The sequence below is a fragment of the Zootermopsis nevadensis genome, unplaced genomic scaffold, assembly GCF_977971745.1.
Source record: "Zootermopsis nevadensis isolate Lab colony 2312 unplaced genomic scaffold, Znev_1.0 Znev_ptg000001l, whole genome shotgun sequence".
NCBI lineage: Eukaryota > Metazoa > Arthropoda > Insecta > Blattodea > Termopsidae > Zootermopsis > Zootermopsis nevadensis.
In genome coordinates, this window is record NW_028259133.1 from 15,833,175 (window position 1) to 15,847,174 (window position 14,000).

Genomic DNA, 14,000 nt, shown 5'->3' on the forward strand with positions numbered 1-14,000 from the left:
TGGCCTCGGGAGAAGAGAGACGCCACTTTCACAGGACATGCGATATTTCTCTCGAGGCAGTGAAACCTGGTGCTCTGGTAGGACGGAAGGACTACTACATGCGATGACCAGTATCCGATTCTCTGTCCTCTGTCCTCATTCATCTTCCACTTTTTTGATTCTTTATATTCTTTACACTAAGTTCATGAAAGGAACACATAAGGGATACCAGTTTCGTCTAGGTAATAGGCGTTCTTCTAACTGATCGATGTTCAAACATTTGTTTTGCATTGAAAAGTCGAAATAGTTTCCCAATAAATTTAGTTTAGTTACTAAAATAGTGTAGTTGCGTCATATTGTGATTTATTAAATTAAAATTAAATTATATTATTTGGTTATTCCGTCAAATCACAATGTATTTAAATTAAGATAATTAAAATAATTAAAATAATTAAAATATCATTCTGTGTTCCATATCGAATAATCGATTTACAATTGGAACAGTTACAACATGTTTCGATTTTATTAAACCATCATCAGGTGTAAAATTATATTAAATTTAAAACTCAATTACATTTTTTACAATTTAAATACATTGTGATTGAAGATTTCTGTCTTCTGGGTTATTGCGCTGTGTAGTCTGGTCGATGTTAACCAACGTTTCAGAGGTCATACTGCCTCCGTCATCAGGGAGGCAGTATGACCTCTGAAACGTTGGTTAACATCGACCAGACTACACAGCGCAATAACCCAGAAGACAGAAATCTTCATACTCACCGCTGTGAGAACCTCAAGTCTTACATTGTGATTTGACGGAATAACCAAATAATATAATTTAATTTTAGTTACTAAAGTACGCAAATGTGCCATATTTATACTGTTGGTCGTTACTTCTTCCTGTCTTCGAACGCTTTTTAGCGTTTCTTTATATCGAATTTGCTCTTGTACACAATTAAATCATAAAATTCAATACGTCTAATAGCTTACTTCCAAAAAGAGAAACTAAATAGTTACTTAGAAAGACAAAGATAAAAACAAGTATGCCGCGACCTATAACTACGGTTAACAAGTTTCGTTTTCATATGAAAGTCTTTGATGACACTTCCTTTACATCTTTACTTTTTATGTAGAGGAAACAGTGTTTAAATAATATTATGTAGGTCTCTTGGCTTGGAATTTAGGATACTATTATAATCAGCGTCATTTCAACTCTAATCACGAAGAGAGGAAGACTATCAGCTATGAAAATTAAGTAGCATTCGAGCAGTGGGGAACGAGGGACATCAGAGTGGGAGCGGTCGATTGATAAAACCGTTCTCTTTTGTAATCCACGACACATTTAGTGTCAACTATTTTCGCTAACAGCACATAATGGATCTCGATCTCTAGTGATAAGCAGAGACTGACAAGTGTTTTGATCATCGTCTGCACAGTTGTGGGCATCTTCTGTCAAGGCCGACTGTAAGTTACAAATGTTATTAAACTATCATTACCACCTGTGATATCTGAAATTAATTTTGATAAATTATGAAAGTGTATGTTATATAGGAATTATGTCCATAATATAAAACAATTAGACAAGTAATAACTAGTACTGTACCAGAACGTCTATTACTCCGATTCAAGTATTTATTTACATATCAACATTAAATTAAACGAGCTGTCGTTGTGATAATTAATGTAAATCTTGTATTGTTTCCAACAGATTTATCATTGTGTAACAGAGAAATAACTCTAACAGTTTATTATGAAACCTGAGTGACTTTGTATGCCAACAGCCAGTGATAAGTTGGTAATTTCAATTTGATCTACATTTAAAATATGGTTGGCCCTTTCATCTAACAGACACAGAACCTTCAGTCAAACAAGAACATAAATTACATAAGAAAGATATGATGTAAAATATGTCACGCTTCACATTTAGAGTCGTGGTAACAAGATTATTCCATTAGCGACAGATCAAACCAGATTTTTAAAGATGTAACTGTGAAAAGGTTGTGTACTGAACTAGCAATAGACTATTTTACAACTATTTCAGCCAAAATGCAAATAGGTGTTTTATATAATAACCTGGTGGTGTATGACAATGCCGTAATTCTGAAGGACATTTGTTGTTCTTGTGCAAAGGTTAAGGTCGCTCTGTAGCCCATTTACCCTCCCGTTGAACTGCTACCAGGAACCCTCTCCCCAGGGGTAAAGCGGCCAGACCCAGTGTTGAGGTTAAGAATGCGCGTAAGGCGTGGTGTTTCATTTAACACTAGGGACAGTTTTACCTTCAACAAAGCACCAACCATACTGGTTTATAACTGGATGCCAAGGCATTTATACGACTATATCACGCCCAGTTAGAGCTTTTAAATACCTATAAGCACTTTACGAAATACACACAAAACCTTCAAGCTTATTTATTCCCAACAGAAAAAACTTAGCAAGGTTGTGCAGAATATGAACGCCGTGAAGACACGGTCAGCTTATGCGCTAAATACATTCCAACGCCCATAGCAAATTTCATGACAAACCTTACAGCTACTATCTAGTTCAACCGAGACCCGATATCTTTGGCTGAGGTTTTCCTCAGTACCTCCAGAAAAGTAATTGGAGAGTACCTTACAACAGGCCACAATCGATTCCTTTCACGTCCATTCCAGTTCAATAATCACACTATTATACCATGCTATATAGTATACGCTATTGACAGCGTTGTTAAATAAACAACAAATAAACAAAAACCATGTTTTATAAAAACTATAGGTAAGAGGAGAAGAGAGACAAATCTGGTAGAAATTTGTCTTTCGCATAAATAATCCTGTCGTTCCGATTTTATTAATCACAAAGCAAGGCGAGTTAAGAATGCTGAGAAAGCAACACAGTATTCCAACCAAAGAAAGTGATAGGCTGTTGCTCCTGTATTTTTCGAGACTGGCAATAGTAACAATGCTAGGAACAGTTGTTACTGTCTGAATTTAGTGATTTAAAAAATCAAATCTCGATCCGGAGATTCATTACACAGGCATTTTTCGTAGTCACCTCAATTCCTACATGCAAATAGTAAAAGTGTATGGCATTGGGTCATGGTTGCTTGATTTCAAATCTATTCACTAACCATATTCAACGATAAAATGTGAGCTGCTGACAACGGCATTAATCAAACTACAGGAGGACCTATATAAATAAATACGTTCTCCGCCCAGAATGAAAAAATGTTTCTTAGATCGATGTATTGCATCATCTTTCTCCCTGCCATTCTACCTCTGTTACTTGTCTCTTCACGTCTGCCTAACTACGCAGCGTTCTATATCTTCCTTCCGTTATCTGCAGTCGATGTACAATTCAATCGGGCCTCACTACATTTTTTAGAAAATGTAACCACAAATCCTAAGTGACATCATGGTGTCTTCAACAAACTACGCACACAAAAGGAACTCACAATAAAGGATTAATACTGAACTGTGTATCTGGGGCGAAGGTAATTTATGTTTGCTCTCCTTTTGGAACCTACACACTGTGTGTGTGTGTGTGTGTGTGCGTATCACAGAGGTACTCAGGCACAAGTACAGGCCAAACTTGCTCTGTATGTTCCGTTAGCCTACAGCCAACAAACGTCATATGCGTGACGGAATTTACAATCCAGACTTCTTGAATTAGAGCGGCGGTTCGCAGTCTATCAAACAAGCACCACTGGCGGCAAGAGCTCTTTATTTCACGTCATATATATATATATATATACACACACACACACACACATATACATATATATATATAAATTATTTTTACACCACTAACCATTTGCGAGAAAACTGAATGAAAATTGTCACGCATTTGGGAACCAACTTTGCAGTGCATCTCTCCTAGATATATCTTAGTGTGTGAAAGAACACAGTGCATGTAAAACCTTTTTTAAAGCCATTGATGCTATTTTGTTGGAATGGCAAAGGAAAATAAATCACCAGTTGCGCCATAATTACAGCTACTTATAGGGTTATCAAACTACACATTAAATCTTCACCTGACGTTGGATTGCAAATAAGAAATTGTTTCACTGCGCATATTACTGTCTTAAGCCACTGCACAAGCGCTTGTATGTTAATGCAAAGCTGAATATGTTCTACAGTATCATATCGGCAATCTTTGCCGTACCCATAAAACTTAATCACATCTTACCTGCAAAGCTATCAGATGCAAAACTTCGTAGTTTAATGCACATTTTCAGCTCTTAATGCGAAACGACAACCTGGGTATTGCACCACACACCGAACCAAAGCAAAATCCGACGTGTATACACTTACAGCCTTTTAATCTCGCTACTATATACTTGGACACAGACAAAATTACGAGCGCTCACTTGTCAGCTATATGGATGCACGAACTTCAGTAACAATAATTTCCCTCTTAGCAGATCATAATTTCTCTTTCAGGGAATCTCTTAGCGGACTGAACAACCTTACGGCGCTCAAAGCAGTTGATAATCATATTGAATAATAATGTTCCGTGTGCAAATAAATAGCTCCCTCTGTATAATATTTAATTTCCTGTGTGTGGCTATCATGTATCGTTTTAATAAAGCATTTGCAGTATTTATTTCTCTAACATATTACTATCTTTGAAATGTAATAACATTCATAAAAATAAATGGATGAGCATGTCTGATCATATTTCAGGACAATAACCATCTCCCTGGACAGTCAGTAGCTACTGACTTGTTCAAAAACACCCCTCCTTTTATGGAGCTCGAAGAATCATCATTATTCTATCACCAGATGGCTTAACTCAATTCAAATTATAATCAGTCCCCTTAATATCCATTTCAATAATACTCTTCAATCTGTCTGATATCCTAAGTTGTTGGAGATATCTAATTTACAATAATAATAATAATAATAATAGAAAATGTGGAAAATAAAAGCAAAAGTAATTCAAATAATTATAGGAGAAACTAGGAACTGTCTCCAAGTCACTCAAAAAATATTTGGCCATTACCCCAGGTGAACACGATATCAGGGAACTTCAGAAAACCGCCATTCTAGGAACGTCATACATCATTCAAGAGGCACTCATGTAAAACATATAATGCCTACGCAAAATCTGTTTAATGCATGTAACATGTATCAACAAATAAAACGCATTTCAGAAATAGCTACTGCAAATGTACCTCAGGGGCAAGGTTTGTCTCAGGTACACAGAAGTAAATACCCTGTAAAACGGTGAATAGATGTAATAATAAAAATGACAGGGATGATTAATATTAAAACATAAAGTTTACTGTGATAATTCCCATAATAATGCAGTCTCCATTTGCTTGTTAGTTCATCTCTCACATACCAATGTATTATTCTCAGCACCTCATGAGATGCCAGATTTTGTATCCACAAGTTGTGGAATTAAATCTCTTTATGCTTTACTTTAATGTTTATTTGTAGCACAAATTTTCTGATTTTAATTTAATCACAGACTTAATAGTTTTCTTATTCTCTAACATGTTTACAGTACTACCTTTTCAAACAATATAAGTTGTTGTATTACGAAGTCAAAATTAATATCACAGTTGTTTCCTTTCTTATTTATCTTCCAAGTAACCAAAGACTACAATTTTAGCTGGTAATTTGTATGGCTGCAAAATCTTGCCCCTTACTTTAACATACGTAAATTAACTGAGCACTAGGGATGACCTCAGAGAGATAAATTAAGGAAGTGCATAAACAGAAGCTGTTTGTTGGGCCAATTAAATCAAGAAGAATACTGTGAATTGTAAACATACAATGTACAGGAGAAAGCAGAATCATGTACAAGACACAGCGAAGAAACCTCATTGAGATGGAACAAAGAACTAGCTAAAAAATAATTTAATACCACTCGCATAATAATTTTACATTCTTTTATTAAGTATACAATTTATATTGTGCAAATAAGAAAGATATTTATTCACGCACTCTTCCCACATTCCAGATCTGTGACAGAACATGAATCAGTTATTGAGTTTTGTCATCATTGCCACCATAATGTTGGTGGCTGCACAGAACTGCCATTGTGAGACAAAAGTGCAACAAGCCAGGGGAAAAATAATTCAGACACCAGAACTGTGGGGTGCTCTTGGCTGTATTATAACAGATGATGACACGACCAAGTGCATCAGGGACCACACTATCACCGTTGGTATGTATGTAATAATTACAACAATCACCAAGAATGCAATTAAATATTCAAACCTTATAACTATATAATAGAGCAACACCAGTAGGCTAGCATGATCCAGTACACAGTAACAATAATAAGCTTTCAAATTATTATTTATATTTTAGCCTCCTGTAAGTGATGTACAAACTGAAAATGTTTAGACCTTTTCTGGCAGATTACCCCAAGACATCCCCACCCTCAACGTTTCAATGTTTGTAAGAACATGTACCTTCACCACTGCACCTAACATTGTTCCATATTAACACCTTGTGATGTAGTTTCGTGCTTTTCTTTGCAGGTAGGAAGGATGAGGATGATGCAAGTGATGAGGAAGTGAATGTCTCCTCAGAAGACAATAGTCCAGGATTATTTGATGCCATTAGTGCATTTGTGAATGATGGAATCTTCAGGTTCTTTGAAGATGGTGAAAAGGACAAAAACGAAGAGACTGATTCTCAAAATGATTCAGATGAGCATTATGATGATACCGATGATGATGATGATGATGATTATGACGATGATGAAAACGGAGGTGGTGGTGGTGGTGATGACGCAGACGATGATGACGATGAAGATGATTACGATTCTAATGAAGATCTGGATGATACAAGCAACTTTGTGAGCACATCCAACAGGACCACTTCAGTGGCCATAAAAAGGAAAAATAAAAGAAGTGTCGAAGGTGAGTTGTAAAACTCATAGCAGGTTAAATTACACACACAAGTATATTTTATATCACATACAAATATTTTGTAGAATGTTGTTTAAGCTTTATGCAAAGTATTAGTCAATTTGTAGGCTAATACAAGCCAAAACAAAGTGATTATTACAAATATTAATGTTACTATCCCCTAACAGATGTCATTAAATAATTCTCTTAAGTAAGAAGTTTGGGAGAAAAATGTGGGCAGGTAATCAGATTTAAAGACAGGCCTAGCTGCATGGCTGCAGGACTGAAACAATATAAGCTGCAAATGGTAATGTTAAATCAGTTCATAACGATGCAGAGTAGACTATCTTTTGACTTAGTCAAATAATGTTTTGCAGCTTTTACTCAGCCAAGTCTGATATGCTTAGCTACCTCAGCACTGATCAGAGGTGAGTGGTCAGTTTCACAATCTGGCAGTCTCATTTCACATGTACCTACAGTACAGAATCCAGTGGAAATGAAGATTAAAATCACTTATTCCTGCACCACAAATCACATTGTGGCTTTCAAGTCATGGTCAATCATCTTAGTGCACAACCCTTACAGCATTACCATTTCAAAAAGCATACATAAAGCAGCTGAAGTAAAAAATTTAAGCTTTCTTTGCTATATAATTCCATGGAACAGAGTTTTCCTTTGAATATTTACATTTACTAAGCTGGTGAAGAAATTATTTATTTTTATTTTACTGGATTCTAACTAACTAACTAGATGGCTTACCGAACCCGAAGGTTCATCACCGAATTAACCAAAGCCCTCCACCGGACCCTGTCCTGGGCCAACAAAATCCAGTTTCCTTCAACTCCTATCTCCCATAGATCCCGCCTGAGATTATCCTCCCATCTACGTCTAGGTCTCCCCAGCGGTCTCTTCCCTTCAGGTTTCCCAACCAGTACCCGGTGCACACCTCTTGTCCCATCCATGCGCGCTACATGTCCCGCCCATCTCACTCTTCTCGACTTAATCACCCTCACAATACTGGGGGAGCAGTACAGATTTTTAAGCTCGTCATTGTGCAGTTTTCTCCACGCCCCATCGTCTTCCCTCTTAGGCCCAAATATCCTCATCACCCGATTCTCAAACACTTGCAATCTGTGTTCCTCCCTCTGAGTGAGAGACCATGTTTCGCACCCATACAAAACAACAGGCAAGATTATTGTTTTGTATACTTTTACTGGATTCTACCCTGAACAAGTCTACAGTTTCATTCCTTCATATAAGATCTATTTCAACAATTTATCAACAGTTTTTCGAAGCTGCCCACCTACCCTATCACCAAACCAATGAACCGTGATCCAAGTGTGACCTACAGCCGAGTCAGGCATTTAAATTTTCTATTTCCACGTGATAAAGATAATTACGCTCATAAGATTGGGGCTTCTCTTCAGCGGTTTTGAGTAACATTTGTTCCCAAATAAAATACTTTCTTTGCATTAAACTCCACAGCTGAAGAAAGCAGGAGGAGGAGAAGAAAGGGAGACAAGATGATGAAGCTAATGATGCTGGGAATGATGCTAAAATCTAAATTGAATACCATCATGATGGTGTTTGGTGCTTTCATGCAACTCAAATTCTTTGCTCTGTCAATGCTGAACCTGCTAGTTGGATTGGTACGTCTATATATAGACCTCACAAAGAAAAAGGAGCCACAGAAAGTGATCTACTATGAGCAGGCTCACCACCAGCATGTGTATGACCAGCAGCATGAAGACAAGGGTTGGCTAGGAGGCTGGCTCTCCAAGAATGATGATACTTTCAGTCATGACATAAATGGTGATCCACACAGCATGGCATACTATGCCCAGAAACCAATGACATAACATAAATGGACTTATATTTATAAGGCAGAGAAATCCAGTTGTCTAGTGTTAAGGAACTGAAATGTGCAAAACATCTTGGGCACAACACCAATCTTCCTTACCTCTGACAAAATCAAACTTTGTTTGCGCAAAGAATACAAAGCTGTGTTTCAGATCCCATATTAAGTGATCTGCTACCCATCTTTATTTTCACCAAAACATCCTGTCAATGGAAACAAAAGATTTAGTGTTTCCATTGCTCTAGCCATGTGGTCAAACATATGGAGGAATCAGCCACCGAACTGTTATCATGCAACACTGTCAATAATAAATGGAGCTATAATTTAATTATATACACATTAAGTTTATTTATTAATTCAATTTAATTTATTAATTTAGTCATATTTTCCCCATTTTATTTACTGCAACTTTATCATACATCTATGGTTATTTCATGTTTCCTACCAAATAGTTTTAAGTCATTAGATTGTAACTTTCATGTACAAAATGTAATAAAAATAAATTAATTTAATTCCTACATCCATCATATACCAGAACAGATTTAAAGGTATTTGAACTTCTGTAGAGCTGTTAGTATTTGCATTAATTCAAAACACATGAAATGGAAGAAATAAACACTGCTAGTGACACCAGACTTACAAGATTTATACAGATCATCCTTGACCAACATCTGCCCTTGAACTCAACATCCAGGCTTAATTCAGTTTCATAAGCCCAGTTCCATAGTTTATTTTTAGTTTGATCTTGTATAATCCTGGAATTGATGTACTAAAGAAAAAGATAAAATGGGCATAAATCAAGTCCTTTAGATGCCTCAATTTTGTTTTATTTACGGAAATTATGCAGCCACAAAATGGCTACTAACCATATTCTGTACAAAGAAAATGAAGAGTTCTTTCACAACATATGATCTCCATACTGAGGTTACAGGCTCAATTCCATTAAAATAAGTGCGGTGTAACGGTATATGCACTGTACTTTGAACATCAGTATGAACAATCACATTCCTCAATATTTGCACTAAACTCCAAATTCCAACAAAATAATAACCAACTATTTTGAGCATCAATCTCATCGACTATTTTTTAAAATAATATTTATTACAATTATTCTTGTAACATATACTATAAATTACAAGCCTTTGTAGACAGGATGGTGTTTGTATCACGTCTAATAATTCTCTATTATATCACTAATTGCATTTAGAGATAAGATTTTAAATGCAATCTCAAGAAACAAACAAGTCTAAATCATAGGCAAGTCTTGCAAGTTGTTTATTCCATCCAATGGAATCGAAAACCATATTTAGCAGGAGGACGCGGATAATCATCAGGTAAGTATGGCGTGTAGTCAGGATAGACATCTGGTTTCATTGGTTCTGGCTTTGGACGTTTAGTCTCATGAATTTTTGCTTCGCAAAAATATCCAAATGGTGGACGCTCAATTCCAAGGTTGTCCAGAACACATTTATCATACACAGCTTGTGTCTTCCGACAACTGGAACAGTTACAAAAAGTAAATTAGTTAAACTGAAATATATGCCAGTATCATCAACCTCAGAAACTGGGACAGAAAGAGAATGCCATATGACACACACTAAAACTTACTCTTACAAGAAATCCTAGGAACATGAATATTATTCCTACTCAGTTTTTCATCCAATGCAGATAAGGAAGGCAAAGGCAAAGTTGTCCCTGGTGCTAAAATAAGTACCACACCATGCATATGAATAAGGAACAGAGGTAAAGCTCCAAGCATTCATAACCTAAGCACAAAATGTACTGGACAATATATACTACACATTATAAACTTCATACATTTAGGAACTAAATAAAACACCAATGTGTACACTGCACTGTTACTAAATAACAGTAAACATTTTTTGGGGCTGTCAGTCTTATAAACAATGTCCTTCTTTTTGTTATTGCAATGGGATGAGAGTTTCTCTTTGGAACTGCACTGTTAATGGAACCATTGTCCACCCCTGATGATATATGATTAAATATGGAGCAGCTTTGTAACAATAGTGACAGGACAAAACCAAAGGACTCAGAAAGAAAAAAAACTGTTCCAGGACCACTTTCCCATCACAAATCCGACATGGACTGCCCAGGGTACAAACCTAGAAAATGATGCTTACCTATCAGCAGCCAGAAAACAGCAATCTACACAATTATCCATGGGTTATCCTTACTTCAAGGTCAGGGATCCATAACTCTAGTTAGGGACACACTAGAGCTTCCTGTAAAATCCTTCCCTTTTGTGATAATGTTCCTCATGACATAAATTTCAGGATGAAGAGTAAACAACTCAACATTAAAACTTTTATGTTCACTGGAGGTAATTTTATACTAATTTCACTCTAAATAAGGGGACCAGAGAATATTTCCATTTAATTTAGGTTCCACTTTAGATAGGCTTTATTGTTTTTGTATAATTATAGCAATTACCAAAACTGAAGAAATTCTAAAATAAGAAAGAGAACGTAGCACAGATGAAAAAAAAATTAAAAGATAGGAGGACTGGTTACTGTCAACAGACATGCACATATTTCTGTTAGTACCATGCACATCCTGCTTAATAATAACTTCATCTCTTGCCATGTGTTTAAGGGCTCGGTTGTGTGAACACTGAAAGTCACTTGTTACTGTGATATTTTTAATTTTTAGATTGAAGATTGCTGTCTTCTGGGTTTTTGCACCATATAGGCTGGTAAAAGTTTACCAGTGTTTTAGAAGTGCTTGCTGCTGCAGTCATCAGAACCTTGGAAATGTTGGTAAACTTCTACCAGACTACATAGCACAACAGCCCAAAAAACAGTAACTTGCCACTACAAGAAACTGAAATCTCACCAAGTTTCTTTTGTTTTAGTTACATTTGATCAGATATGGATTTTTCAGCTCTGTCATGTCATCTTAGTTTTGTCTCGATGATTTTAGGAAACTACCGATATTTTAGTAACATTACACAGGTCATCATTTTGAAGCAGAGACAATATTTTCAAAAATTGTTTCATTTTTAAACATGCTGTTTGGTGTTTGCTTGTTTAATAATAATAATAATTCTTAATGTTCCAAAGACATATCAAAAAGCAGTCCAAAATTGTTTCCATACTTACTATTCAAATTCCAGCTTTGGGCTAGATTTGTCAAGACAATTGGCATACTGTGTAAATTCCTTGAAGCATGACTTCTTTACTTTTCTAAAGAACTCTAAAGCACAACTTGTTACTGCTTTTCCTTCATCAATGCATTTTCTAGGATCATTAAGCTCATTACGACAAAGCATAAACTCCTGAAAATAAGTAAAACAAGAGTTTAAGGAATTCCTGGGGTATACTGCCAGGACATGACTAGACGCAAAAGCCCCATTTAAATTATTCTGGGATCAACAATGACTTCACTTCAATCACAACCTTTGTGACCTCTTGTTATACCATTTATAGATATCATAACCTAATGATTCATCACCATTCTAAAATTGTTTACATCTTACAGAAGAATACCATGTAAGGTTGTGTAAGATGTTTAACAGTTTGGGGAAACAGACGGTATGATGCAAAACGTTACTCTATTAAAAAGAACAGATCGTAAAAAATCGTACATTGTTCTGAAACTCGCAGTGTTTGCCGTAGTGAAACGCTCCAGCTCTAAGTGCGGGACCACTTAGATTAATTTCTTGAACAGTTATGTCTTCTTCTGGTGGTAAATATATATCAGCGGTTATAACCATTTTCAGATTGTTTCCGAACTTAAAACAATGCTTTCGACCTTACCACAGACAACTTATATGCTTTTCCAATATTTGCGACCAAGTTTACTTGCAGAATATAATAGTGACACGACTACCAACTCACTGAACCTTCCTTGACTAAAAATATAATAAACGCGCATAAAAGTTACACTGTTTCGTTATGAACATAATTGTGTAAATTACTCAATGAAAACATAATCATACGTGGAATGCAGTTAAAATGTAATAATTATAATATCACGTTTGACTTAATACTGAGACGTTTGTTGGTTACACTGTATCGTACACTGCCATCTATAATTTTGTATGGAACTATCAAGCGCTGCTTTGGATCAGCTAGGAGCTAAAACATGGATTGTTAATCTATGGATTGTACAATGGCGCATAATTAATCATACTATTTGAAATAACTGAATTTTCACATTTATTAGTTTTCTTATTTTTTTCTTCAGAAATAAAGAAGAGGCCTGGAAATTTTTTTAAACCTCTACACAGCCCATAAAATGAAGCAAATGTGAATTGCTTTTCACAAATAATTGCTCAGTTGCCATTCTGTACTATTCTGGATTCTGCCACCGTTCACTCTTGAGGAGGAATGCAAATACGATTTCAACAATTCATTACGTAGATTGCCATACTCTGTAAGAAATATGCACTATCCACGGATCAAACCCCTAGAAAGTAAAACAGGACTTCCAGAATTTGATTCATAGTTTCAAATGTGTAATACTGAGTAAACCCTGAATAAGGTGGCCCGTGCTATGGGCAGCTTCTGCTTATGCCTTTCGGTACCAATTATTCTTTGTGCCATCATGAATTGAATTGAATCATGTCGTTAATTTTATTTGCACACGTGAGTAAAGGACTAAGATTAGCACAATATTTAAAATCATGAACAACCGCAAATTTCAGGTTTCATATGATTCTGACATCCGAATTTGTAAGTAAATTGCAATTAGCATAAGCATGAAACGTAATTAAGTTCATATAAATATGGGCAGTTATAACTAAAAATATTATGGAAAAATAAATTATTCTGTGTTTAATGCTTAAATATCTGTATACCGGAACGCAGCAAGCAAACAAACAAAAATAAAGAGAAAATAGGGAGGAGGAAGGAAGGAGACAAAGAAGGGGGAAAATATACAAATAGAGAACTTTAAATAAATTAGGTCTAAGGCCTATGTAACAAATATTTTGTATCAATTCTTTCTTTGCGCAACGCCCCTCTTTGTGAACATCTCCCTACACCTCTTATTACAATGTATATCCCCTGCATGAAATTTAATCGAAATCCTTCCTGTAGTTTCGGGAGCTCAAACCTGAAGACGGAAATGACTCCCTCATATCATATGCGTGAGAAACAAAAGTTATAGTGGAACCACGGTTCCGGAGAATTTGACGTAAATACGTCTATACAGAAAGGAAGTTTATATATTGGCTTTATTCCAAATATTTCCTTTATACATGCTTTACAATTGAGATAAGTTTGATTAAGACATTGCTTATTTAACTTGAATTAGTTACGCTTAAGATGGGTCTGTGGTAGCTGAATGTAATGTAATGTA

The 14,000-nt window shown here is 35.8% G+C and overlaps 3 protein-coding genes across 5 annotated transcripts in view; 1 reads left to right on the top strand and 2 right to left on the bottom strand.

Annotated features, from left to right (window-relative positions):
- The window catches only part of LOC110833086 (uncharacterized), a 53,428-nt gene extending 49,123 nt beyond the window's left edge, over window positions 1-4,305 (bottom strand). For all 3 annotated transcript variants that reach the window (XM_087344099.1, XM_087344094.1, XM_087344085.1), the window contains exon 1: window positions 4,141-4,305. In XM_087344099.1, coding sequence (XP_087200225.1) covers window positions 4,141-4,183 — 43 coding nt within the window. In that variant the 5' untranslated portion in view covers window positions 4,184-4,305. The remainder of the gene's footprint in view (window positions 1-4,140) is intronic.
- Window positions 1,300-9,313, top strand: LOC110833087 (uncharacterized). Its single transcript, XM_022070720.2, has 4 exons — window positions 1,300-1,440; window positions 5,923-6,129; window positions 6,449-6,832; window positions 8,306-9,313. The coding sequence occupies exons 2-4, from the start codon at window positions 5,937-5,939 to the stop codon at window positions 8,677-8,679; spliced, it is 951 nt and encodes a 316-aa protein (XP_021926412.1). The 5' UTR covers window positions 1,300-1,440; window positions 5,923-5,936; the 3' UTR covers window positions 8,680-9,313.
- Window positions 9,314-9,483: 170 nt separating this feature from the next.
- On the bottom strand, window positions 9,484-12,545 carry ND-19 (NADH dehydrogenase [ubiquinone] 1 alpha subcomplex subunit 8). Its single transcript, XM_022070758.2, has 3 exons — window positions 12,283-12,545; window positions 11,798-11,973; window positions 9,484-10,176 (listed from the first exon to the last, which is right to left on the bottom strand). Exons 1-3 carry the CDS (start codon window positions 12,409-12,411, stop codon window positions 9,954-9,956), a joined length of 528 nt encoding a protein of 175 aa, XP_021926450.1. The 5' UTR covers window positions 12,412-12,545; the 3' UTR covers window positions 9,484-9,953.
- Window positions 12,546-14,000: the final 1,455 nt, after the last annotated feature.

Bases quoted from the DNA above. Each gene is read 5' to 3' on its own strand.
- LOC110833087 (XM_022070720.2), top strand. From the start codon at position 5,937: ATGAATCAGTTATTGAGTTTTGTCATCATTGCCACCATAATGTTGGTG. The intron at 6,130-6,448 runs GTATGTATGTAA...TTTTCTTTGCAG, and splicing joins GGACCACACTATCACCGTTG to GTAGGAAGGATGAGGATGAT. The intron at 6,833-8,305 runs GTGAGTTGTAAA...TAAACTCCACAG, and splicing joins AAATAAAAGAAGTGTCGAAG to CTGAAGAAAGCAGGAGGAGG.
- ND-19 (XM_022070758.2), bottom strand. From the start codon at position 12,411: ATGGTTATAACCGCTGATATATATTTACCACCAGAAGAAGACATAACT. The intron at 11,974-12,282 runs GTACGATTTTTT...ACTTATTTTCAG, and splicing joins ACTGCGAGTTTCAGAACAAT to GAGTTTATGCTTTGTCGTAA. The intron at 10,177-11,797 runs GTAAGTATGGAA...TAACTGTTCCAG, and splicing joins CCAAAGCTGGAATTTGAATA to TTGTCGGAAGACACAAGCTG.